At 36.7% G+C, this 27369-nt stretch overlaps 1 protein-coding gene across 8 annotated transcripts in view; it reads left to right on the forward strand.

Annotated features, from left to right (window-relative positions):
* L3MBTL3 (L3MBTL histone methyl-lysine binding protein 3) overlaps positions 1-27369 on the forward strand; it is a 76894-nt gene that overhangs the window by 38278 nt on the left and 11247 nt on the right. For 7 of the 8 annotated variants that reach the window (XM_032101703.1, XM_032101705.1, XM_032101706.1 and 4 more), the window contains 7 exons: positions 6675-6751; positions 8124-8209; positions 10345-10455; positions 12069-12183; positions 15367-15469; positions 23116-23262; positions 24644-24808. In XM_032101703.1, the coding sequence (XP_031957594.1) occupies positions 6675-6751; positions 8124-8209; positions 10345-10455; positions 12069-12183; positions 15367-15469; positions 23116-23262; positions 24644-24808 (804 nt within the window). The remainder of the gene's footprint in view (positions 1-6674; positions 6752-8123; positions 8210-10344; positions 10456-12068; positions 12184-15366; positions 15470-23115; positions 23263-24643; positions 24809-27369) is intronic. The other variant, XM_032101702.1, reaches the window with a different exon arrangement.

Genomic DNA, 27369 nt, shown 5'->3' on the forward strand with positions numbered 1-27369 from the left:
AACCTTTCCTGTTTTTGGATACCTAAAAGAGAGTTGACTGATTTTACTGACTTCAGGCAACAGAAATCCATTACCATCACCTAAGGTTTTTTAGGCTCCAGGCTTTCAGCCTGAAGATACTCTTCCTTCCGTTCTTTCTGAATATTAGGAAATATGGTTTTGGTTGAGAGTAAGTACCCTGGCTAGAATTAGTCATTACAGCAGCTCTTTAATGCATGGTCATGACACTTTCAGTATATTATAAATCCTATTAAATTTTCCTTTGATACTGGCTTTTAGATGGAAGAAAAGTGAACAAAATTGTCAAATTCAAGACTTTACTTAATGAAGGAGAATTTTGTCCTATACAACATAAGCCTTCAGGCCCTTTCCATCTGTTCCATCTCTTTTGATGAAACATAATACTTCTTTGAAAGCCGAAGGCATTCTTGTTCAGTGGAACTCCTGAATTTTCTTACCGTTGTCTGAACCTGGAAATAGCATTGGGAATCTTTGGGTATGTCAGAACTGTGAGTTAACTACAGATCCATCTTACATTCCTCCATTCTTTTACATCAGTTTTGCTTGCACACAGATCGATGTCACCTTAGCTTCCTAATTTTTTTGTGACCAAATGGAAACACAGCCAGAGTTTATGACAGAGGTGAAGCTGTGCCAGCTTGTTGCTGTTTACGCACAGGAGAAGTGGAGCAATGGCTGTGCTGGATGTACTGCATCCCAGACTTGCTCTGTCAGAGGGCTCTGGGTGCCTTCACTCATCCTTGGCTGGGTCTGAACTTCCCCTGCCAAGAAGGTCGTACAAGCAGCTTTTGGGATCAGCTTACCAGGAGTGTGTTAAAATACAATGGCCCGTGCATCGCTCACTGCTCTGTTCCTGTCTGTCTTGCATAGAAAAATGATTTCTGAATCCTTCTGTGAAAATAAAATAGCTTTTGGTTTTTGGAATCATTTTCTGATCTGTATGACTTTTGGAACAGACTGGATTTTGGTGTGAGACTAAGTAAGAGGCCAGCCCTGTTCTCCATTAGTATTTACTACTTTCCTAGCAGCCAAGTCCTTAAAAGTTGCACTCTGCTTGTTTCATTTTTGAGATAATTAACTTTGCTCCACTTTCTCTTTGTAAGGAACAGTCTTTTAGAAGGGGTTATATTATGTCAAAAAGAAGATAAAACAATCTTGAAGAACCATGAGTCACAGTGCATGCTTTTAACTGTTTAAATGGATAATGAACCATTATCTGACCCTAAAGCTCTAAAATTTCATGTGAATCACCATGCTGCTTTCTTATCAGACTTTAAATAGAAAATAGATGATGTTGCTGTACCACCTCTGGATGCATGCCATAACCTCCTGCATGTCTCCTGGATTACATTTTGAGAAGTCCTGACCTAAAATTATACCAGCTTTATACTTGTCAGTGATGAAGTATTCTCAATTATGCACTAGATGGGGCTGCAGGATGGTTTTTATGTTTTTCTTTCTTTTTTTATGCACTGTTGGATGACTGACATGTCAAAATCAAGAACTTGTATAAGTAGCATTTTTGAGGATATATTATTATTTGTGTGTATTGGGCATGTGTGTATCAGTGGTTTTTGATAGATAACATTTTCATTATAGACTGTATCTACACTTATTAAGGTGAAAATCAAACTATCAAAAGATTTGTTTCCCAAAAGGGAAAATCAGAAATCAGTTCAAAACAGAAAATGATTATAACACATACAACTTACTGTAAAGACAATGCTGACTATTTAATAAAAAAATCTGTCCAGAGCTTCAGGTGGAGACCTATTTTGAAAAATATTTTTCTGAAATAATTGAGTATTAACTTTTTCAACAGCAAGCATTTTTTTCATCATTTATTATCATCCATCTCTCTTGATCTAGTTATGATGAGCTGTATATGTGAAACAGATTTTTGGGAAGAATTAACAGGACAGGTGAAAGTGATCAATAGAAGAATATTAAGTCTTCTTCCACGTGTGCATCTCCCATTGGGATGTGCTCTCCTGCCGTGAGTTAAGGACTGTTGAACTTTACATGTGTTCCTTTCACGCAAAGTGGTGCAAGCACCAGGGGATCGTGTTGTCAGCTGCCCTCAGTTTTCCTTATTGCAGAACTATTTCCTGGCCATTTACATCATGTAGCTCTTCCCTGCTTTGATGTTTTTTCTGTAGTTAAGATGTCCATAACTCAGCAAGCTGTCACTTGTTCTGTCCCACTGCATGGCTCTCTTATAGGTTCAGCTGGTGCGCTCTGCTGCTTTTGGCTTCACTTCAGCTTCCTGGATTAGCTTCAGTTTCCAGTATGGATATTAGATTTCTTTTTCTGTCTGCATGTTCTCACACAACAGAAAGAATGGTTCACAAGTGACATGAATTGTGTGGACATTGTAATCTTGTTTTATTAGTTGAGCGTGCATTTGTCACGTCTCTACTGCCTGGCAGAAGGTGGTGGTGGTGCTCTGCTTTGGTCTAGGGGTAGGTAGGTTTGGAGGTGCAAAATCCTCCAGCTCCTGCTAGTGTTGGTAACCTTTTTTGGCCTAGCAAGCATCCTCACAATTCATGGAGCATCGTGTTTTATGAAGCGTGTGAGCTGGGTGATCTGCCTTCTGGTTTGGAACAAAGGAGATAAAAAGCTGTGGGATGTGGCAAATTGATTGTGAAAGGTCAGCTAGGCTTTAGCATTGCAGCTGACAACTCTTGGGCTTAGTCTGATAGACTATTGTTGTTCTTCCAAACTAGATGTATGTCCATTAAATAACACACATTTAAGCATAATAGTTTTACTTTAAATTGTGTGTGACTTTTACTGAGCTCTAATTTCTATTGTTAAATGAACTGTTGGAAGCTAAAAGGCTGTGTAAAATCAGTAGGTGAAGATGAACTGTATGATCTGGTTTTGCTGTAACAGGGATCTTTCTTTTTCCTGAGTCCACTGTGGTTGCAGAGTCTTCTTACAGGCTTATCTGTAATGAATGGGTTTTTATTTTAAAGCAAATCAAAGTTTGTAGATATTTCATGGTGCTATTTTGCAATGCTGTTGAATAACATGTTGCTTTGTGTTCCATGCTCACTGAAATGTCAGAGCATCTTCCAGGAATGCATCTTTCATTCTGACATTCCTTGGTCATTTGCTTCTTCTTGAATCTTCAAGGCAAGAAGTGTGTGCAGTGGCATTCACTTTTCAGAATTTTATTAAAATTGTGTTCAGACTATGCTTGAAAAAGCAAACCAAACCAAATGCATTTAGAAGGTTTGTCCTCATGTTTTTACATACCTGCGTGATTATCTTAATTATAGTACTGATAATACCACAGTGACTTGAGCATGGGTCTTGTTCTCAAATTAACTCAGGAGACTTTTGAAAATAATTTGTGGACTTTACTTCAAAACATTTTAGGAAGTAAGAGGATATTTCTTTTCGGTGCAGAAAAGAACCTTATCCATATAAAACTCCCAGCATGAGAGGGATTGAAGAGAGGCGTGCTGCCCCACGTGCTTGTTACTTGTTAGCTTCTCTTCACGGTTACTGTAAAGAGAAAAAAAGAGGCCAGAGGAAGCATGAAGGACTCACCTTTTTTTTTCTTATTTTTTTGGGGCAAAACATTTCTAGGAGTCAGGCGCTGAGTTTTAACAGTGCTAAATTATCACAAAAGGTCTTTTTCTTCCTTTGCTTCCTTTTATTAATGGCAACTTCAACAATTTAGAGAGTACCTGGTGCGATACTATAAATACTAAATACATACAGTATAGCTTTATATATTGTAGAAGAACAAAAGGCTGGCATTCTTGGACTGAGTTAAATCCTTGGCTATTGTCAGAGCCACTACAGAGTCTGTCTAAGGTAGGTTTTATCTGCTGGGAATTACCTGATTGGCATCATTACAAAGAAATACTAGCAAAACTGTTTCATATATATAGCCACAAGGTAATTGTATTATGTTGGCCAGTATTTTTCGTCACTAGTGCTTCACTCTGTTTACGTAGAAGGCTAGAGCAGTGCTTGTTGTGAAATGATGTTATGAGACACCCAGCCTGCATTTCTGTTGTTGAAGTATATCCCTACTGAGTTTTAGACATCGTGTAAAATACTTCCCAGATTTAAAAAAAAAAAAATTGAGATAATGTTATTCCATGTATTTCAAATATGCTGTGCTCCTTCATTTTTCTTTTATGCAGTGGAGGTTCAAAACTGCAATGTGGTGTAGCCTAGGGTCCAGTCTACAATCTTTTCTGTGCTGTGTTTCCTTTTGCAATCCTTAAAGTATGTTTGTGTTCCACATCTGCAGACCTTTGAATCTTAAGACTATAGATAGAGTGCCTGCATAATTTACCTTTAGTTTCTTTTTCTGTCATGCACGGTTCATTGCACCCTATTAGGTATTGCACATTATCAGCATGTGATCTTTTAGAAGTATATAAATTAGTATTGCTAATTAAGGCAACTTAATTAATTTGAAGTTCCAGCATGGTAATACTTTCTGGGTAGATACTGATAATGATCATATTATGGCACTCAGAGAGAGCAGCTCGACACTGTTCGGGTAATTTGCATTAGTAGCTTGGGTTGAGGGAAAGTGGAGAGAATGTTATTCTCCAGCCTAATGATGGAGACATTGACTTCAGAGAGAGATTAGATAGAAACAGAATCACGAGTGGCATGTTGCTCAGTGATTATTGTATGAAGTGTGTGCCTTCATGCATGGTTGCTCTCTGCTTGTCTTCTTTTCTCATTAAATATTTGAGAGGTGTTTGGAAAACACAGGAGGGAGACATGGGGTTTCAATGTAGATGACTGCTTGGCTGCTTAAGGTTTCTTGATCTCTCCCTGGGGAACTGGGAATGAAGGCCTTAGCTACTTCAATTTACTCAGGCTTCATTTTGTTGGCCTCACTGGGTCCTTGGAGTGAGTGGGACACTGAGCTCATGGCTGCTGGAGAGATGGAAATGCTGGTGGGATTCTTCAGAAGGCAGGAGGGGGACACAATAGCTGGAAATATTTAATGTCAGCTACTGAAACATTTAGGGATAGGAAATAGTGGAGGAGGGAGGTAGTGCACTGTAATACTGAATTTATCTAACTAAAGAAGAAATTAGGTGCAGCAGGGTACTAAGAGAAGCGAGGTCCTTAAGGTATTACATGGTTATTACATGGTTATAATATATGAGTTTTCAGCTAAATAGAGGCAAACTGTGTTTGCACAGTGTAGTGCAGGGCCATGCAGAGTGATGCTGGCCTTTTGTGTCAGCAGCATGTTTCTTAGTCATCCTGGCTACATAAATACAGTGTATTTTACTTCATTAAAAAAGCACTGTCAATTGTTTGGCCAGCTGAAAAACCATCAGTAAATATCGACACAGACATAGGGATGGTGCACGTTTCACAGCAGAGCCTGATAGCATTTTACTTTTCCTGTAGATCAGTCTTACTTTTTGCCTTTATTAATAATATTGTGTATTAATACAATACAATAATTATAGTATATACATTATATATTATATACCCTGTGTGTTTTATTGTGCAAAATGTGTTACGTTATGAAATAATATCATAATATGTGGTAAGGATATATATAGTTCTGTATATAATAATTTAATATTACAGGAGGCTTAAACAGGTTTTCTCTTGTCTGCTTTTATATCAGTTTTCTTTGCAGTGTGTGTCTCTTTTGTTTGTTTTTGTAAGAGGACTTGAAAGCCAGCACCCACGGCCGCTTTCTTCTGTGCACAATGTAACTGACCCAGTGAGCACAGTGAGAGTGATCTCACTGCTTCAGACAGATGCCAGCACATGTCAAGTGTAGCTCACCCTGCCTCTGTTCATCTTCTGTGGCTCTTGTGGCATGCCACAGGCAACAGCAGTAGTGCAAACTAGGATGCACTTGGCAGAAAATATGGCAAGTTGTTAACCCTTTGAGTAAGAGAGTTTGATCAGTTTTTTGGGGCAGTTTGCAGTCTTGGATCACTAATTCTTTAATGTAGTTTTGGGCCTAAAATGCATGTTTTGTTGGTTTTTGGGTATTTTTTGTTTTGTTTGGGGTTTTTGGTTTTTTGGTTTGGGTTTGTTTTTTTTTTTTTAGAATTTTTCTCAGACTTACTTTGCTTATATGCTTCTGGGCTACAGTAACATGTTTATAGCACCATTTAAGCCACTCAGAATCCAGTTTTGAGTTTTTGCTTGCTATTGGCAGTGCATTGCAGTTATACATGGTTTTCTCCTCTGCCTCCAGGTGCAACCTGGATCATTAATCAAGATCTTTAAGCTTTTGGTTTCAAATTTTGGTCTTGGCATTGTAAGACTCCATCTGTCTTTGATGGGATTTTGGTGTTCTTGCAACTAGCCAACATGATTCTACCAAGAGTCTCTGCTTGTAAATTTTTCGGATCCAGCATTATAGCTTCTCAAAGGAGATCTACCACTAATTTAAAGGACTTGATTTTTTTGATCTTCCAGCAAAATTGTAAATAAAGCCTTGTGCTTGTATAGGTGGTGACAAGTCTGTGTTAGATGTGTTCATATCTTCAGGTTATGTTTGCAGTTTAAGTGTAAGTTGAAGGTGTTGTGGGTTGTTTGGAATTTAAGTCTTTCTTGTAGATCTTGGTTTGTAAGCATAGTAGAATGTCTGAAGAACTGCATTTTCAAGCCCTTTTTTTCTCCCCTTCCTCCAGGTGTGAGGCAGCTAGCCCACATATTCATCCTGTTGGATGGTGTAAAGAACATAAAAGAACTCTCATCACTCCACCAGGTTTGTATCTTGTTACATGTCTGAAAGATTTAAGGCGACTACAGTCAGCTAGCATCATTAGAATTTACAATAATCTTTCTGTTACCTCTCCTGAATTTTTTCTGTAATTAGGAATTAATATTTGCAGAGTTGTAATTTTTTTTTGCAGGACTTATTGTATTAAAAATAGAAGTATAATAGGTGTTAGGTGTTAAGTATGCAAATATATACTGATTTAGTAAAGAGACATTTACTCACAAAAGATATCCCTTGAAATCTGAACAAGTTTGTATTTTTGGCTGAATGGCTGACAAGTCCTGTAAGAGTCACATTCTGAAAATGCTGATAAAGCAAATTACAGGTGCATGAGATCATTGCTTAAGAAAAACATCTTCATGTGAACTGAGTGTGCCAGGTAATGGATTCATGAGAAAATTGCCTTATTGATCAAGGAATCAAACTTGTAAGGGGTCTTTGAAATGAAGGAAAACACTGTGAGGAAGATGATACAGGAGAAAGGAAGCATATTCATTAGTGTTTTTCAGGACTGTTGTGTATGGCTGGATGACCTAAATGCCCTGTTGCAGAAACTGACATCTGTGGTCTGAGAACATGGAAAGTTTTAATTGGTTAAAACCAACTTCAACAACAATTCTAATAGCCAGAAATCTTGAAAAGTCATAAGCAGTCTGTCTGTCAGGAGGTTAATTGCAGCCTGTTATTCAGTGAATCCCTTGTAAAACAAATTCTGTTCTAGCTCATGAATAATAATATTTAAACTTCAAGTTAAATGTCTGGTGCAGAGTAAAGATGAAGGACCGGCACTGCCTTTTCTTTAAGAGCCAAGCTGTCTTTGTGTTTCTTCCCTAGAGTGTTTATAAACATGACATTTTCTGAGAAAGGCAGCATCTTCTTCGATGATGTCTGTAGATTATTCATAAATGTCCAGGATATTTTGCTAGAAATTTAGTTAAAAATTGCTCACTAAAAGAGTAACAAGTAGTCAGGTGTGCTCACTGTGGTACAAAGCTATCACTGATCAGATTGTTTACCAGTGAATGACTGTTGGTTACTTGATTTAATTTCCTCAGTTAAGTGGACAGATTCTTCCAGTCTACATTATTGCAGAGGGAATCACAGAATATTCTCATAACCAAAGCAATTGTGTACAATAGCTACTCAGTAGAGTGTATGAGAGGATTGTTGGCTCTTTTAACCTGTATGGTGAATTTATCAGAGACAATTTAGAAGAGCCTTTCTTGTAATTATTTTGTAAGGCCAAAGAGTAAATCAAAACAGTATTATAAAAGTGCTAGGCACTACGTAAATTAAATATTAACCTATTTTTTTTGCATTGTTGTGTTTCATTTTGCTCATATTTCTTCTGTGTCAGATTATCCACACGCTAAGCATTTTTCTTGGGATAAGTATTTGGAAGAAACCAGTTCATTACCTGCACCTGCAAGGGCTTTTAAAGTGGTGAGAAAATGCTTAAATGTTTTTCACGCTTTTAAATTCATGTGATTAATTAGTTTAAGAAGAGAATACATATATGGTGTTCCTATGTTTCCAAGTATCCAGTTAATTAGTTGCATAATAGGTGGTTTATTTTTATGCAAGTTGCAGTTCACTGTTAGAAATCAGATTATTATAAATAACAATTAATGTATTATTTTAATTATTATAAATGGGATTAAATGCTACAAATATATTACTAATGAGTGTAATTTGCTATGGAAAATTACTGCCTACTTATTACAAATAATGAGATAGCTACTGAGTAATGATAACATATTTTGAAGATTTGTATTTCTGTACATTTTATATCGTGCAATAGATACAGTGTAAAAATGTTTGTAAGAGGTTAGTCTGCTTGTCCATCTAGTCCATTGCCTCGGGCAAGAGCTTTTTTTCAACACCCTTCAGCAGACTTTTTTTCTGCAAGCTTGCAACTAGGGCATGTGGGCAGCATCCACAAGCAGCTCCCCAGCTTAACTATGGTGTCTGTGGGCAACATCCTTCTTTTATCTTTGTACTTGCTAGTTTCTTTCAGTGATCCATCTTTTTGAGCTCTTAAGATTTCAGTGATGGTCACTAATGCAGAAAGGAATTACACAATGGCTTGAGCTGGAAGGGAACTTAAAGATCATCTAGTTCCAATCCCCCTGCCATGGGCAGGAACACCTTTCACTAGACCGGGTTGCTCAGAGCGCCATCCAGCCTGGCCTTGAACACTTCAAGGGATTGAACATCCACAGTTCCAGGCAACCTGTTCAAGTGTCCCATCATCTTCACAGTAAAGTATTATTTTCTGATATCTAATCTAAACCTACTCTCTTTTAGTTTGAAACCATTTCCCCTTATCCTGTCACTACATGCCCTTGTAAAAAGGCCCCTCTCCATCTTTCTTTTAGTCTCCCTTCAGGTACTGGAAGGCTGCAATTAGGTCACTCCTAAGGCATCTCTTTTTCAGACTGAAAAAGCCCACTTGCCTCAGGCTTTCCTCATAGGAGAGGTGTTCCATCCCCTCTAATCATCTTGTATTGCTGTTGGGAGCCAGCATCATAGCTCCCAGCCTTTGTCTCACAGCACACTGAAGCATGTTTGCCTCGGCTTTTCATATTAGGGACACTAATTCTCAATAACACTTTGCTAAGAGCTGGATTAACAAAAGCCAAAATGTATAGCAGTTCCTGAGGTCAGTAGATTACCAGAGTTTATTAATGACCTGCAGTCTATCACCCCAAGGTGTGTCTGGTTTAATAATGTTTCTCAATCTTACATTCTCAGCATGAATACCCTGAGCAAGGATTAGGAAGGTATTTGGTTATATCTGAGACAGTAACAGTGTTTGATGTTGTATTATGGGAGAAAACCGAGTTCTTAAGCTGCAGCTGAAGAAAAAACACCAATACTCTGGGAAGTCCTAGAGGGACTGATACATTATTTTCCTAAAAAATTAGAATAAAACCCATAATTTGTCTTGTGAATATGTTCCTTTAAAATGGAAATAATTTTGCTTTAGTTTTCATAACTGCAGATGACAATACACAAAATCCAATACTCCTACCAAAGACACCATTTTTGTCAAAATAGTATTAAAAACCCAGGCATTTGGTCCTGTTTGTTACTGTTATGCTGTGGATTAGTTATGTTTTCAGTAGGAGACTGAAAAAGAGTTTGATTCATGAAACAAAAATACATACCAGAAAGCACAAATATGTTTCCTGTAGACGATTTCATGGACATTTCAGGGAACTGGTATGTAATGCTCTATTAAATACTGCGTTGAAACTGTTGGCCAAAATCTCTAGGAAAACTTTTCTAGAGAATTTAGGAAAAAAACTGATTCAAACAAAGATACCCATTTACATCCTTGGATGGCTTGAATCCAGTCCACTCCAGGAGAACCTGGAATCTCAAAGTAGTTACTTTGTTTTGCTAGATTGATAAGACTGGTTTGCATTACATTTTTATACTTGAATTTCTAGTAGAGGGAGGGCAGATTTGAAAAAATAAAGGCAGAAAATTTTTGATGGATTATATATATTTTACAACTGCATGAGATTTCGAGGTTTTCTTCTGTTTCACACAGTATTGTTCTTCTCTTCTAGAAACCTTCTCATGGCTTTCAGAAAAACATGAAACTTGAAGTGGTTGACAAGAGAAATCCAGTGTTTATCAGAGTAGCAACCATTGTAGATACTGATGACTATAGAATAAAAGTAAGTTTCTCTGTATTATCATGCTTAAGTAAATGATGAGGACTTTGTAAAACTGAAATCCTGTAGTTGTAAAATTAACCATGGGAAGAAATGAGTGGCACTGCTCTGTCCTGCTCTTGCTGTTCACTAATTGATATATGCATAATTCCTTCAGAATGGGTTGTATTATTGTCCTCCCAGTTACTTGTGCTGAGGTGAGTAGTTGGAGAGCAGAGATGAATATATTGGAAAATTGCTTTGGGAATAGCTGATAGGAGACAATTGTCTATTCTATCAAGAAATGTGATTATTTAATGTCAAGTATCAAAGGGCTGCTTTGATATTTGTATTAGGGACCATAAAATATTTGGTCTAGGTTAATTGAATCTGTCTCTAGAAGTTTCCAAGGGAAGAGAGAGATATATGTGAGATATCAAAGAAATAGCCCTGATCTCTTGTCCTTTGTCAGTGATTTCTGCAATTCTGAAGTTTCTGTTAATTATGGGCTTTAGATTGGATTAAGCTAAGTTAATGTATTTTTTATGTATTTTGCAGAAGTTGTGTATTTGAATTAATTTTCTTTTGTTGTACAAAGCCAGTTTTCCACTCTGGAGCCCTTAACTGTTGGAAGGACTAACATATACTAGATATCCAGTTAGAAACAAAGGATGTATGTGTTTGCAGTTTGTAGAGATTTTTTACCAGGCATACTTGTTATTTCAGGTAGGAGATGCAGCTGACATTTCATTTTGAATCATCTGAATTAACTGCTGGTAGGGAGTCATCAGAACTAATATCTTCACACCTACGCATTTTCTACCTTAAGTTGGACATGCAAAATAAAAAAAAAAAAAAAAGGAAACAAAAAAACCCCATCCCAAAATCAAGAAAATACCCACTCTCCAGTCTAATTTATTAAATGACAAGATTTGTAACTTCTAGGGCAGTAATTTGACCCTGTAGCATATGTTGAAAGAGCTCTGTGTGTGTCTCTGTGTGTACGTGCATCCACACACGTGCGCGTGAGAGATCTGAGGAATTTACTGCTACAGAGGTCATGCAAGATTTGAAGATATTTAGCTTTTGTGTGGAAAAAACCCATGTGTATAACCCATACTGGTGCTTTCCTGGGAAGTCACATGCTTCATTTACTCTTTATCCTGTATAGTCTGATTTTAGTAAAATTGTTGCTTGTATGATGGAGGGGTTGTTTGTTTTTTACCGATAAATTACATTCTTTTAGTCCTTGCTTACTGCTCTGCTGTTCTTAAATCCAGTTCAAACAGGAGATTAAAAAACATTTGGATTTTTGTGTGGTTTTTTGAGAGGTGAAAAGGCAGAAATTCGTACTTAAGTATTGGTGTGAGAACTAATGTGAGAACTGCGTTATTCCTGGGATTTCACCCTGATAACACAGTAAACAACTATGTGACATACGGTTGTTTACTCTTTACTTTAGTGAGAGTATGCCTGGGTCCAGAATGTAATGTACATGTATTTTCCATGTAACTTAAGTAGTTCTCTGAAAGTGACTTCTCTAATGGACATGTCATTTCTAGAGATTACTCAGGTAAACTGATTCTATGGAGAATTTTCCTGACCTAAAATGTACTATTCTCCCTTTTGTATTTTAGGTTCATTTTGATGGCTGGGATAGTATTTATGATTATTGGACTGATGTAGACAGCCCTGATATCCATCCTGCAGGCTGGTGTACAAAAACTGGACACCCTCTTCAGCCCCCACTTAGTAAGAGAAACCACATTGTAATGTAATGACGGTAAAAGGCGTGTGTGCTGTGCTATCTTTTTCCCTGCCAGTGCCATTCGAAGAAGAGAAGCCACTAGGGTATAATTGCAAATGTGACATTTAGTGCAAAATCAATAGTCAGTAATTAATCACTTTTTAGTAGATAGGTCTATTTACCCTTACTGCAATGGAAATACAAGAAACACAGTCAAAACCAGATGTAATGTTAAAGACCTGTTGTGTAAAATCCTGGTCTTCTCAAAGCCAGTGCTGAAACTGCTGTGGCACTCAGTAGGGGTAGGGTATCGTTCTTAAGATCCTTTGTTCACATCTCTCTTGATGGTTACTATGCTTTTTGGCTCAAAGGAGTCCAGAGTGCACTGAGAAGATGCTGCTTTCAATTGCTGTGGCAAATCCTCAAAAACAACTAACTTTCTTTTTTTCTTCAGCTGAGCAAAGAGGGATTAATGGTGCCCACTTTGAAAATAAATCTAACAGAAGCACGGTACCAATAATAACACTGGATTTACCAGCTTGCCCTGTCCGGGGATTTTGTTGTACTTATTGAAGTGGGAGGTATATGACAAATGAGACTGAAGATTGCAGGGAGAACAGACTTTTTGGTAAATATATCCCTGCCTAGGCCACCGTGTTTCTAGATAATGACAGTGGAATCACTTCAGCCAAACTCTGAAGAGATGAGTTTTTAAGTGAGTGCTCTTCTCTGAGATTGGTTTATATAGTGACTCTGAGGTATGGTTTGCTCAAGTGCTGAGTATTCACAGCTGTAATAAGGTCAGAAAGAACTGTGCTTGGAAAATAAGAAATGCTGAGCAATGCCAAGTACTCAGAAAAAAATTAAGTGTAAAATAACTGGGATAAATCACACACAGTGTGAATATGTTACCTGAAAATCATGGTGCCTCAATTCAATGTCTCTAAATGACAAGAAGAAATTATTCCTATCCAGGCTGTGATCAGAGTATATTCATTAGTTTTCTGAGCACTCCAGCAGTACAGTCATGACTGCCTGTTAGGAAGTTAATCATTCTGCCTTCAGAGTCTGAATAGAGTGCCATAAGTGCCAAAGCACAACGTGAATAACAAGAAGAAGACAGGATGCTGCATATCTGCTTCTTAATCTGAGATGTGCCGTCCTGTGTGCTGAATGAGCAGCCCAGGGGGAAAAGTAGTCTGTGGCCACATAAATAAAAATTGTATCATACGGCAAAAGAGCTGAATAAGGTTGCAACATTTTTATTATGTTAAGATTGATATAAAAATAAAAAAATCTTAGCCTAGGTGTGAGTATTAATAGGTAAATTCATGTTTTGGAGACATTAAAAGAAACAAGGTACAGATGCCCATCATGTATAACACATCATCTGCTCTAGATGGTGGCTTAGGAGGCACTGTTCATCCCTCTTAGGATGTGACTGTTAGAAGTAACTTTCTGTTAAGCTATGAAAATTAAGACGGACAATATGACAGGAGAGGAAGTTGACCATTCATTAAGCAGGAAAAGGCAATAACCTACACAAATGCTTATAAAATAGAATGATTGCTGAGTAAAAAGATTATTCCGACAATATAACTTTTATTACCATATAGAATATTATAAAAATGTTAATATTGTTTCCAAGTAAGTTAAAAAGCATTGCCAGACTTCTGAAAGGGTTTCAGGAGGAGGGAAGAAAATATTTTGCAAGACAGTTTCTGCTTTAGTCAATATAATAGGATTTTCAATGATGAGGTCCAGATCTCTGCCTTTCACATTAGGAAGGTTTGTGTGAATGCTGTGCAATGTTAGTAATATTAGTCTAGAGCAGTTACCAGTCAGTATTCATGTATTCATAGTCTTTTCAGATGTAGTGAATTCATCATGATGAATTATGACCTTTATGATAGCAGTTAGGGAATTGAGAGCCAAGTATTGGTGTTGATTTTTGTATTGTTTCACAGTGATGCAAACAGCAGCTTCTCACTTAAACATGGACAACCAGTTGTAGCTCTTTTAAATTACATTTTTAAAGAGTTTGAATTTTTTAAGTGAGGAGAGAACATTTATAGGGAGGTTTTTTTTCAAAATCAGAACATCAGTGAAGCAGGACTTCCTTTTACAGAAACATCCCTATTCGGGTCACTCTTCCTCTGAGTCCACTTACTTGCTACATTTTAAGTATGAATTCTGCATAAAGGTAGAAAAGGTGAAATTCCCTGTTCTCTCACCAATTACAGTCTTTAAAGGCTATAGAAGTCTTTGGACTTCGGTGTAGTCATAGTGTTGTAACATTTTCATAGCTGGAATATTTGGTAAGAAAAGCTTTTGGACTGCTTTAATTATACATAATAATTCTCTGTCTTCCATTATCCATCTGCGAGCAAGAATCTGTCTTTCATCTAGAAAAATCTATTTAAATAGGCCTTTTAATATCTGTATTGTTATCTGTAGGAGGAGATGTAAGTTCATGTACTTTTCAAGAAGAACTAGAGGGGGACAGTGCACGCCTGCAGAGGTGCAGCAGGCGTTCCCAGTGTCATGTACTGGAGCACAGCTGTGTCTCACTTCCTATGAAGCTGTGCATTGTTTGCTTGGGCCTCAAAGCGCCTTTTGGCATACATCCTTTAATCCTGCAGGCATCATTGTTACAGGTTGATGAAAATCAGATAGACACATAAATTCAGTGAAGTGGAAATGTCAAAAATCTCCTGATGGCTTGTGTTTTTTAGTAGTATTTTCAGTCTTCGTTTTCACATCTTGTTTACTGGAAAACTTCAGCTAAAAAATGTGTAAGGACAGTATGCGTTACAAACACATCCCTGTCTTCAGGAACAGGGATAGGGTAACTTGCTTTTTCTGTGCTCTTGCAAAACAACCAGGTTCCAGCTAAAAGTAGATGATAGAAGAGAAATTTGATGTCATGCAGCTGCTCCAAGATTTGTGTTCTTTATATAGATGTAGTTCTGTTGTAGAGATTTACTCACACAGAATAAAATTATTTCTCCAGTGGATTAGGTTGTTTAAATCTCCATTATGCTTTTGCAGAATGCATTATTAAAGTACTTCTGTTTACTTATTTCTTCATGCTTGCTACAATGCACAGGTATTTGTGCATATTTATACAGCTTTTAAATATTAGATCATTTTTTAAAATCTCATTTGTAATTTCACCTGGCATGCAGGTCCCTTGGAATTGGTGGAAGCTTTAGAGCATGGAGGGTGTCCCACAGCAGGATGTAAGGGAGTTGGACACATCAAAAGAGCAAGACATATTGGCCATCACAGGTATGTTCTGTGAAACTGATTTTTTTCTTTCAATTGAGGGATGTGTGCAGATGGTTTTTTTAAATTGTTGTTCATAAGAAAACAGATCCAAGCTGGAAAAAAATAGGAAATCTTGTAAACCTAAATATGCAATTATTTCAGTTGCCATGGTGAGCATGCTGAAATAAACATTAGCAATCTGTAACTTCATTTCACCAGGGTGTACTGAGATAAGATTTGTTGTACATTACTTTTTGTCACAATTGGTAGATTCAGTTACTCTCTATTTTGTTCCTATGAGGATTCCTCGGCTGTCCAGACTGCAAAATGTTACAGACAGATATGTGTAAAGTAATAACTTTTGAACCTTTTGAAATATGATTTTATTATGCCTTGGATTTTTTTTCTGCTTGGCTGGTAGGGGTAAGGACTTGCTTGTTGGTTTGGAACAATGCTAGAAAGGAAATTCCGATTGACGTATTCCCGAATGACAGCTTGCTGCTTCTATTTAGTGTTTCTAAAGGTGCTTTGTTGAACACCTTCTGAGGTATAATTCAGAAATATGGACATCTCATCCTAGACAGTAGTTGATATTAGCATGGTAGATTGGAATGGAGGGGACATGGGAAACATTTCCCAAGTTGAAATCTTATTATTTTAAAAGTATTTAGAGTGTGAGGTGAATCCAGACTGTTTCAGTAAGGGATATACAAGTAATATAGTATGCTAAGCTGAGAACTAAGCATCATGAATGGCATCCTGTTACCTTTTTGCAAATTGGAGCTTCCAGAAGTTGTCATTTTTCCATTACAAAGTCATAAAATTCTCAAATGTCATGTCACTTTGTTCTTCCTGCTCTCTCATATGGTTAGAGGATTGCTCTTTGGTTATTTACCTATACATTTTTTGAATTACCTTTTTAAACTGCCCTGATCCAAGAGTGAGCTCTGCAATCTTTTCATGTTTTTGATGAGAGAATTGTGTCCTGTTGACTCAAATTATGCTACAATGTTTTGATGATGTATCACCATGTGTTAAGGTCCTGGCTAATCCCTAACAAAGATACCTGGCTAGCAATACTCACTGTATTGCTACATTTTGATGTGCAAAAGGCATCTTCTGCTGCAAATTCTTCCCTATCTGCAGCAGAAGCATTGTGTTTGTACTGTTAGGAGCAGAAGGAGCTCATGATGGTAGGACAGGCTTTGTCCCCAGGAAGGGATGTAACTAGTCTGGCTCCAGTGACACAACTTGTTGCAGTAAGAATTGTGGTGGAGTTGTCATGACACAGTATGCCACACCACTGTCTTTCAGATTATTCTCACCCTATTCCTGTTGTCTTTTTCTGTCTGTGTTATTTTTCTTTGTTTTTTTTTCTCCCAGTTTTTTTATCTTCCTTTTTCTACTTTCCCTTTATTGCACTCAACAAGCAGGATAACTCCTTAAACAGTCAAGTCAGTCCTTAAGAGGTTACCATCTATTACCGTATCGTAACCTTCTGCATTCATAGTCTTAATCCACTGCAAATGTGAACTAAACTGGATTTGCCTAAAAAGCTTCCTGACTGCTTATCTGAAACCCATTTTATTTCTTATTCTAGTAGACTTGAGTCTTGTATAATTTATTATTGCATCTAATCTGGAAGGCAGTAAATTCCAATTCCTTACCAAGTGCTATCTCAATTACTTAGAATCAGGTGAACATACCATGGGTTTCAGCCCAAAGTTGAAACTTAAAATAAGAAAAAAAAGAAAGTAAATTTGTCTGAAAAGTTTTTCGTTTATGATCTCTCTAAATAAACATTGGCAATAAAAGTTCTAGTGTTTTAGATGGAAAGGATGAGTAAGAGCTATATGTCTATTTACTTTGTGTAGCCTTTGCTTTTATAGCTACATTTGCCACGCTATTTAAAGGTTGTTATACTTACTCATCCTGAATATTAAGAAAAGAAACAAACTCACGGCATTTCATTGTGCTTTATTTTTACTGTAGTCTTGGCAATCCTATTATTTGCACATTAACTGATAGTTCTAGGGTATAAAAATATAAGCAAAGAAATTTCGTTGATCATAAGACAGATACTTGCCGTTTCATAGAAAATTTATTTTACCAGTAAGTATCTTATTCACTAGCTATTGGTTTGCCCTCTTTGCTGATATTCTAGTTTTGTTCTTCAGAATTTCTGAGGCAAATAATGAGATTTGTTACTCATCTGGAGCCTACAAATTTGAGGGTCCAGGTCACCACAAAAATTCTAATGTCATACCACCACTTTTTTCCTGAATTAATGAAGAGATTTTGAAATTTGTATAATTTTCAAATCAGGTAGCATTCCCATGGCTCTTTTATCTTGGCAACCTTGAAATGTATTTAACCATGCTTATCTTTTCTTTTGTGATGAGGTGCAAAGCATAAATGCCTGTGTGCAGAAAGGATGATAATTTAAAATGCTAAGTAGTTCTGAAGTAATTTTGAGAGCTTGTTCCTTAGGAATCAGATGAAAGCCTCGGTGATTAATTATATAGGAGGGCTAAAGCATTTACTTTTTGGAGAAGCTCATGTTAATAAGGACTTGGTATCTATCAACAGCTGATCCAGGGTTATGTGCTGCACAGTTGAAACAGCCTGATGTACAGATTGTTAGCATTATGCAGATCACCTGCATATTTATGATTGTGAATTGTATACCCTGATGTTTAATGCATGCCATAACTCTCAGGTTCAAGCAGGAGCGCGAAGAGGTCAGTTGTAAGTAGTTCATTAGAGTTTTGAGTCAACTCTTCATGAGTAAAGATTTTTGCCAGAAACTTCAAACTCCACGTGTGTTATGTGTAAGTTGAAGTGAACTGAAGTACTGTGGTAGAGGCTGTGTTGTAAGACAGGACATGTTGTATAAACATGGAAACCTCAACTCAGCAGGAGGTCACATCTGTTTGTTCAGTGTCTGCTGAAGTAACTGTCAGCTGGTTTGATGCCAGTCTCAAGTTTTATTTATCTTTTATGTCAAGTCATTGGCACTGGTCAAATCCATTCTAAAGTACTCTTGATTCAGGTTTAGACTCCTGAAGCAGCTTTCCCCTAAAAAACGAATGCTTTGATGATAAACATGTGTAATTGTGAAAGAGTATAGTTGTACTGTTTGTTTTGAGACTGGTTAAAAATGGTTTCATAAAGTCTGAAGTAAAGAGATCACTTAACAAAATCCATCAGAAAAAAAGAACACATCCCTCAGATGCTGTCTAAAGGTTTCTTGCTAATCATATATCACCAGCTGATGTGGTCATCTGGACATAGGCTACTCTAGATAGTCTAATCCACTCGTTAGTCCAGGTGAATTTTTCTGGAGCTCTCATTATAACCTCATCCCTTGGCAATAACTTGCACCTGAAAGGCACTGAGGAGCTGGGGTTGGTAACATTTCCAACCAGTATAGCTAAACCAGGAGACCTGTCTGTGGCTTGATACAGGTTTGCAAAATATTCCAAGTGGTCATAAAGACTAATAATCTATATTTAAAAGTACTTTATATGCAGGTTCTTAGACCGAACAGAGTGCTGCCTTAACCTTCTTCAGTTTAAGAGAGAATTCTGGCCTATGTTCCCTTCTGATACTAGGTGTAGCTGAGAGTACTCCATCTGGACTCTGTGCTTCAGAAAATTTCCATACTGCTACAAGATAGGAGCATCTTCAAATGTGTGAAGAAGACTAAGGTCCATACCTAACTATCAGCAACCCAGTTTTATCTTCCTACCCTTGAACTTTATAGAAAAGAGATATGTATGTTACTGCATCTAGAGACAGATCTTCAGTGTGATAGAAGAGCAATTGCAAATACACACAGGTGTGATATGCTACTCAACACTTCTGTTCCGTCAGACCGTTCTGGAAAGGGCTGGTTATGTAAAACCCCTGTTGACTTGAAAATTACAGGCCTGTGATCAGAATGGTGCATTGCCTTTTTCTGTATTCATCTTTCATGATTCAATAAAAACAGAAACTTATTTTAATGCCCAGTTTTTACTCAGCATATGCAGGACTCTGCAAACAGTGGCTTCCTTTCCTCAGAAAACTGTGTTATGCACACACTTACTGCCAGCCAGTCTGCTGCCATTTCAGTAGTGCCCTGCAGACAGCTAATTGTTGTGCTGTGCTGATCCTTCAACATTTAGAGATAGCTGATTACTCTCCTGTGTGGGGATGTGTGTGTGTCAGGTGCTATTAATGTGAATGTTTGTTTACTTAGGCAGCTCTGATGATAATTGAGATCTTCGTGTTGGACTGGTTTCAAAGCTGTGGAGCAGTGCTGGGGGGGTGTAGAGCCCTGTCACATGAATAGCAGAGGTTTTGCATTGAGTACCTGCTGCTGCGTTTGCCTCCTGCCATTCTTCCTCAGCCTCTGGCAGACCTTGGTACCCCCCCCCCCCGCCAAGGACATCTGATCATTTTGGAAACTAGCTTCTTAACTTCTGCTGTTTTCAAAACGATGTGCTAAAGCAAACTGTAAGCTGGAGCAGAAATCCAGGTTTAAGGTGACAGAAGAGTTAAAAATCCTTATTTAATATTAAATAACCTAAGCACCAAGACTTCTGAGTCCTTGAGATGAGTTGTGTTAAAAACTTACAGTCCTATATAAATCAAATACTTCTATTATGTAGGAATAACAAGATTAATTTTTTTCATTCTTTATAATAGACCAAGTTAAACTGAACTGAAGGCTGGAGGCATTGAGTTTCAGGAGGGTTTACTGATTGATCTAAAGCCATACACATGTTCATTCATGCTGTGTTTTGTTGTAACAAAGCTAACAGTGGAAACCACGAGGGTTCTTTTTGTTGCCTCAAGTAACAGTAACATCAAAGGGCTATCAAGGAGTTTTTAAAAAATGATCCAGCAACTTGAATTATTAATTACAGAGAAAAAGTCATCTGAATCTAGTGTTACAAAGCATCATTAATATTATAACTATTGTTGACTGAAACAGTCATTCAGCTTCAGTTTTTCCAGAAGATACTAAAAGGTGCTATATGAGCAGGCAAGTTATAATAAAAGACTGAATTTTGAGGCTTTTTCTTGGGGTTTTTTGTTTTGGTTGGGGTTTTTTTAAATTTAAAACCTATTAGTGATGTGTGTAAGTAGAAAGCCTGCTGGAGTCTGACAATCATATTGTCAGATTTCATTGTGATGTAAGTCTTGCTTAATAATACACAACTGAAGTTAAATATCACAGTGGCAGTGTTCGGTGTTTCCTTGTGACAGCCCTTTAACTGCTCAGAAACATTGCTCAAAACACTCCTGTGAGCCTAGGAAGCCGAAAGAAAATTACATGCTTTGCCCTGTAGCAATGGCAGAACTGAGATTAACCAATATATTCATGAATTTCTGATAACTGTATTTCATCACAATGGTATGTGTTTGTCACAGCAAGAACTTAAATCACACTAGCATTGGTGCCTTAAAACCTTTTTCTGAACAGGAGCCTGTATCTTTGATCTTGTATTTTGTTTGAAAGAGAAAAAATACATCACTGTGGTAGATGCAGCAGTAGAAGACATCTGGCAGGAGCTAGTCCTAAGACACAAAAACCCACTAGCTTGACAATAAATAGAAGTAGACATATACAAATAGGTTTAAACCAAAATGCCCTATTTTGCTTAAGAGAAAGTAGAAATAAAAGGTGAATACTCCAAGTTAATTTTTATTTGTATATTTTGTTCCATGTCTCTAAAAAATTTCATTAACAAAAGCATACCATACTTCAAGTGTAGTGTTTTATAGCCAAATGGGTGGCTGGACTCTATCTCATTTGGATGTGTAAACAAAAAGTTCCCCAGAAGAAGGCAAAGATGACTGTTCTGTGCTTCATTGGATCACCTGGGGATAGGGCTACATGTCCCTTTAAAGCCCTGTAGAGACTGTTACGGAGCAACATCTGCTTGGAGTAGCCTTAAACAGGGATCTCATCTTGCTTAGAAAAGCAGAAACTATTATATTTTTTTTCCCTCCATAATTCAAGTTCAGCATAGCTACTCAAGGATTTAAAAATAACAAGAGTAATAATTAAAAAAAAAAGTCGATACTGTCTTGTTTTCAAATGAGCCAACTGCAGAAATCAGACATGCTGTTGTTCTGTCTTGATAACCCCAGCAAGGGCTGACTGACTTGGCCTTAAGGAATTTTCTCCTTTATGCAAGTGCTGAGAGAAATGTAAATTTCCACTAACTTTTTGTTTTTGTATTGGCGACATCAAAATTGGATTACCAATATTTGTCCAGCCCCATTATAGGAGCTGTTACATACTCATTCTGAACCCAGAGCTTTACCTTTTCCTTAGTAAAGGAAAAGGAGAGTGTACAGCATATTTTGAATAAAAGGCCTTTTTTCTTTTTTAGTGCTGTGCTTTGTAGAAAGAAAATGATAGTGAAAGCTGTTGTTTTTCTATTTATTTTTGTAATTTGGAGGTGGCAGGGCGTATGGCTGTCAAGGTAAACTTGTTTATATTAGACAGTTCTCTTTGGAAATCATGCATGTAACGATCAGTGAAACAAATAAAACATTGCACTGATTTATGGCAAGATAGGTAGTTGTATTATTGAAAAGAAAATGAGCAAAATTGCAGAATATGGGTTTTTTACCTTTTAACATTATAGAAGTCCTTGTAAAAATACAAGTGAATAGGAAAGCATAATTTCAGAATATAGTTAGTGTCATAGCTCATGAGCCACAAATAGAGCATCATATTTAGTACAGTCTCTCCTGTATCTTACACAGAGTTTTGAAAACTTGAGTGTGATGCTATTAATATATGTTGTGACATATATACACACTATTCAGAGTTTAGGATATGATCATTGATGTGTTGAGTATGCAGTCTGGCTGACTAATCAGTTGCACACTGCAGAGCAATCTTCTGAAGAAAATATCCTAGTTTGGCCCCATGTGTTTTGGTTTGTATTGCTGTGTTTCCCTCTTACTTCTTGTGCAAACACAGGTTTTCTGACTTTGAGTGGTACAACTTTCACGTTTGTTAGAGTAATAGTTACAAGTTGTTCTATCAATGTTCAGTGTCAAATTCTTTCCCTAGCCAGGAGCACATGGAAACAGAGAGTATTGAATGTTAAGAAATACTGTGAAAATATCACAGTCTCTTAATGGAATATCACAAAGTAGCATTTGCAAAGATGGGGCACTCACTGCAGTAAGGGGATGTGCACCATTCCTCATGTTGTACCCTTGAAATGCAGCTTCTGTGTAGACATTTTGTAATAGAAACATCCTCCTTCACATAAATAAATAGCCATTGTAATATGAATTTATTTGGAGAGATGTGGATATAGTCAAAGGCATCCTGTGTTGTATAAGTACCATTAAAATTATGAGAGAGCAGGCTAAGCATTCATCAAGCAATTTTCCTCAATGAATGTTGTAATACAAATTAATAAAATTTGTGTTACACAAGTTGTTGTCAAAAGGAAATGTGAAGTTGAATTTTTTAATCGATGGATTTATTAACATTTTAAAGTATGACTACTTACTGCTTTTTTTTTAATCTTCTTTATATTAAGTTATGTCATCTACTTCTAGGAAACTCCAATGTCATTTTGTTTGAAAAAAGTGAAATCATTAAAGTGCCTGAGAATAAGGAGTCATTTTTCTTCTTTAACTTCTAGTGCAGTCAGCTGCCCATATTCAGAGATGAACTTGAACAAAGAAAGCCTCTTACCTGACCGGTTGAGTGGGGAGATGCCTGCAGCCAGTCCTATCTCCAGAAACAGAAAAGTGGAAACAAGTGAAAGATCCACCTCTCCTGTAATCAAGTAATTATTATTGAAGCGATGTCTGTGACTAACAGCAGTACTTGATTTCTGTGTTCTGCAATGCAATTTATAATTGTGCAATGACTGAATGGTTTCAGAAAGGCCTGCCTAGTTATCTACATTTTCATTTACAGGGAAGAAAAATGTTTTTTTCAGTGCTTATCTAAAAGGTCACAGAGCTGTCAAAGACTGATACTGAGACTGTCTGTGGTTTAACAAGAGTTCAGTTTCATCTTCGGTGTAACTATCTAGACTACTAAGTGGTTAACTGGAATTTAAAATTGAGTGTTGACCAGTTGGTTTCACTTTAGAAAATTATGTCTCTGTGTTTCTTTTGTTTGCTGTAGTAGCCTTATTGATGTGACTGTAAGTTAATGTTGCTCTTTGAAGAACAGCCACTGTTCTGTCATTACAGTGGGAGTGGGGAATTAAGTTACTGGGACTGAGTTTTGCAAGAATAATGCTGAAGTCTGTAGCTGAAGCTTTTAAACAGGAGCACTGGGAAAAAACAAAGGAGTGCAATACCAAGATGATTATTGCAGATTATTATTTTATCTCAGAAATTGTGGATACTGATTTCTGTGTTTATTTTGGGCTATAGGGAAAAATAGAGAATTTAAGAAGGACAGGAAAAGAAGAGAGGCTTTCCATTCTTTTCAAGGCTACATTAATGTAAATGTGAAATGTGAATGTTTGTAGTGAAGATTTCCAGTTCCTGCTGTAATGACCACATATTTTCAATAGATGGTATTTTAAATTGCCTTCTCAGAGACAGTTTCAGCTTCATGCTTTAAAACCCCAGGTATTCCACTGTCAAAGAGTTCTGCCTGATTTGATTGTTCTTATAAATTTAAGGTTTTAGAAATCTGAAGTGACTTAATTGCTCGCTGGCAGGTAGCCTGCGTACCGTTACAGTGAATCCAGTAACATTTCGAGCAATGTCCTCAGTTGCAGGGACTGTGTCAAGTGCTACTTTTTTCATTGTCCCAATTAAGAGGCTGCATACAACATTTTAAAGGCTGCACAGTGACATATCATGGGATAGAAAGGATATGAGGAAAATAATACCTCAAAGTGTTCTTATGTCACAGATATTTGAAGTGGATAGCTTATTATCAAAAATACTGTTAGACAAGTTGTCTTCCTGTTGAATTGCCTAATCATTTTACCTTTGATTGAATGGAGAAAGAGTTCTTTATTTTGATTTCTGAAAATCCCAGGTGTACAATCTTCTTAGTGCCAAGCAAAAAACTTCTCTGTATTTCTTAAACAAAAAAAACCACCTTGGATGTCTTCAGTTGACTTTTTGTGCATAGAGAAGATAAATTAAACAACAGCTTAGCTTCCACTTTTAAACATTTCGTTAATTTGTTTTAAACAGTGACAGAAAATGCCCCAGCCCTGGTCACGTAGGTATGAAATCTTCACCTCACAATCGACCATCTGGGAAAACTGTACCAGAAACCACCAGGCTGGAAGATGCAGAAAGTAAATCTCCTTGCAAGAAGCCCCTGTTATGCAATGTGAAAGAAAAGAAGGCACTTGGGTAACTCTCAGTTCCTTTCAAAGTACTGGTTGTTTGGAGTCAGTTTAAAATGCAACTTACCAGGCAATGCAGCCCAGTGGTTTGTCTGTGGAGTTATTAGAAGCGGTGGGGAAAGAGATGGAAGCTCTTCAGATCTCTTTATCTTAGAAATAGAGGGGAAGGGAGTATCACAAGGTAATAAGAAATAAGAAACACATGTCAGAGGAGAGGAAAAATACAATACAGATCAATTACTGGAAATTGAGATCCTTCTTCCTGGGTTTGTGTACAAATATGTTATTGTATATATACAAATATGTACAGATGTGGAAAAATTGAAAGTAATTCCATAACTTTCAGCATCTGGCATGCATTTTTGACAGAAAATGACATGAGATAGCTTTTTATACCATAAATATTATTCTCCAGTGCAAGTCTGGAAACTATCTTTGGAGCTAAAGTACACAATTCAGTGTTTTCATGGGGATATGTGAGGCAATAGGATTCCCTAAATTTTTAATTAATTACAGTATTGCTACATTATTTTATTGACTATTTTCAAACAGAAATAGATGACACCCTGGACTAAGAAGTGTTTGTTACCTATTTACATGAGCTATGTTATTTTGTGTTCATAATACATGAACTGTATTAGCAATAATAGTGGCTTGAGAGACAGAGACTGGAGAGTTGGTACTATATGATAAATATCCCACAGTAAAGCTGATGATTGAAATGCAACTGTTTTTGTTAAGAATTGGACTTTGATAATACTTGTGGGTCCCTTCCAACTTAGGATATTCTGTGAATCAAATCCTCTGAAAATGCTGCAAGTTTTTTTTTTTTTAAACTTTTTTTCAGATTGGGTTAACTAGATGTGGCAGTGTTTTATTAGTTTTCTTCCTTTTTCCACTAGACTGTTTAACTATTATTAGTTATTTCCTTTATTGCAAAAACCTACATTAAATAAAAAATAAAACTTCGTTTGTAACTTTTTGCATTTTTTAGGGTTTTTTTTTTAAATTATTCTTTCATGTTATTTCAATCAGGTTATATTGTTCAAATTATTTTGGAAAAGATTTGGTAAGAGCATCAAGCAGTGTTGATATAATTTCCCTACTACTAATAAACAGCATTCACTAGTCATACTCTAGTGAATTTAAACAGCAAATAAAAAAAGATGGCTTCAAGTGTAATTTTGAAATAACCTGTGTTAAAAAATAGTTATAATTCATCATTTTAACCATACTTACAGTAAATTCACATTTTTTTTAGAAATATACTTTGGCTTTACAGACTACCTGTTAAGATTAATTGAAGAAAAAATTTTTTGTCTTCTGTCTTTTTTAGAGGATCTTACCTTTAGAAGACTTAAGCTAACCAATACATGTGCTATCTGTTCCCTGTGTTGAGTCATTTTCATTAAGAGAATAAGTCTTGTGCCAATTTTGAACAACCCAGAGACTCTGCAGTTTGTGTTTCAACTATTTGAATCCACTGATGACTGTCTGCATTTTATTGTCTAGCTTTCCTCATTTGTTATGTATCCAGCAAAGTCATAGAGGACTTTCAGTTGAATAATCTTCCTTTGAAAAAGGCATGAAAAATAACATTCGGTATATAGGAACTGCTGTGGTTATAAAATATTGAGCATCTAGTTATTGCAATACTCAGTGGATCTTTTTAGATGTGTATTCAAAGTACACATGCATAATTGAAGACATAGATACACACACTTGTGTGCTCTTTAGTTGCTGAGCTCACAGCATGGATTTAATTATGTTTGACTTCAGTTCAATTGTGTATACCTTCATATTCAAAGGTAATCTTTTGTTTCACAGAAGTCCTTCATTGAGGAACCATCCACAAATGAACCCAAACATGAGTTTTACTTTGTTGTGTTAAATCTAAGTGGTACTCAGCTAATCTCTAGTTCCACTTACTCCTTTTTTTTTTTTTTTTTTTTAGGCTCTTTATGCATCAAACAATTATACTAGAAAATTTTGGTTTGCAAAAATATAATTATGTACATAAATAGTGCAGTGTGTCCCTCTGGAATGTTCCTGAGATTAAAAGTCGTGATAAAAATTACATGCCTATAGCATATTCAATTTTAATTTGAAAGTATCTTCAGAGTAGCAGAAGAACTTCACTGTAATAAGGATTCCACTCTGGAAATCTCTACAGTGAAGGAAGGTGAACACTCAGGCTTGGGAATCAAATGATACTAGCTCTTAAAAGAAAATTCAATTTGTCTTCCAGCATCTTCCCCAAAACCTTCAATTTATGATACTGTCATATTTAACTAACGAGGTAAAATTTCTGGATGTATATTGCTATGAAAATTGCCGTCAAGAAAATAGGGAGGTACTTGTTTCCTCACAGGTTTTGGTGATCTCTCCCCCTTATGTTGAATTACAGCTATCATTCCCTTTGCCTTTGGAATTAATTGCACTAGTTTGTAGCATGTTACTTTAGAAATTTTCTGTGTTTGTGGAGTTGGGAAAATAAGTTTTAAGTAAATAAATCTTTCTAAGGAAGAAAGTCCTTTGTGGCACATGAAGTGCCTGCTGTACACATTC

The sequence above is a fragment of the Corvus moneduloides genome, chromosome 3 (assembly GCF_009650955.1).
Source record: "Corvus moneduloides isolate bCorMon1 chromosome 3, bCorMon1.pri, whole genome shotgun sequence".
Lineage (NCBI taxonomy): Eukaryota > Metazoa > Chordata > Aves > Passeriformes > Corvidae > Corvus > Corvus moneduloides.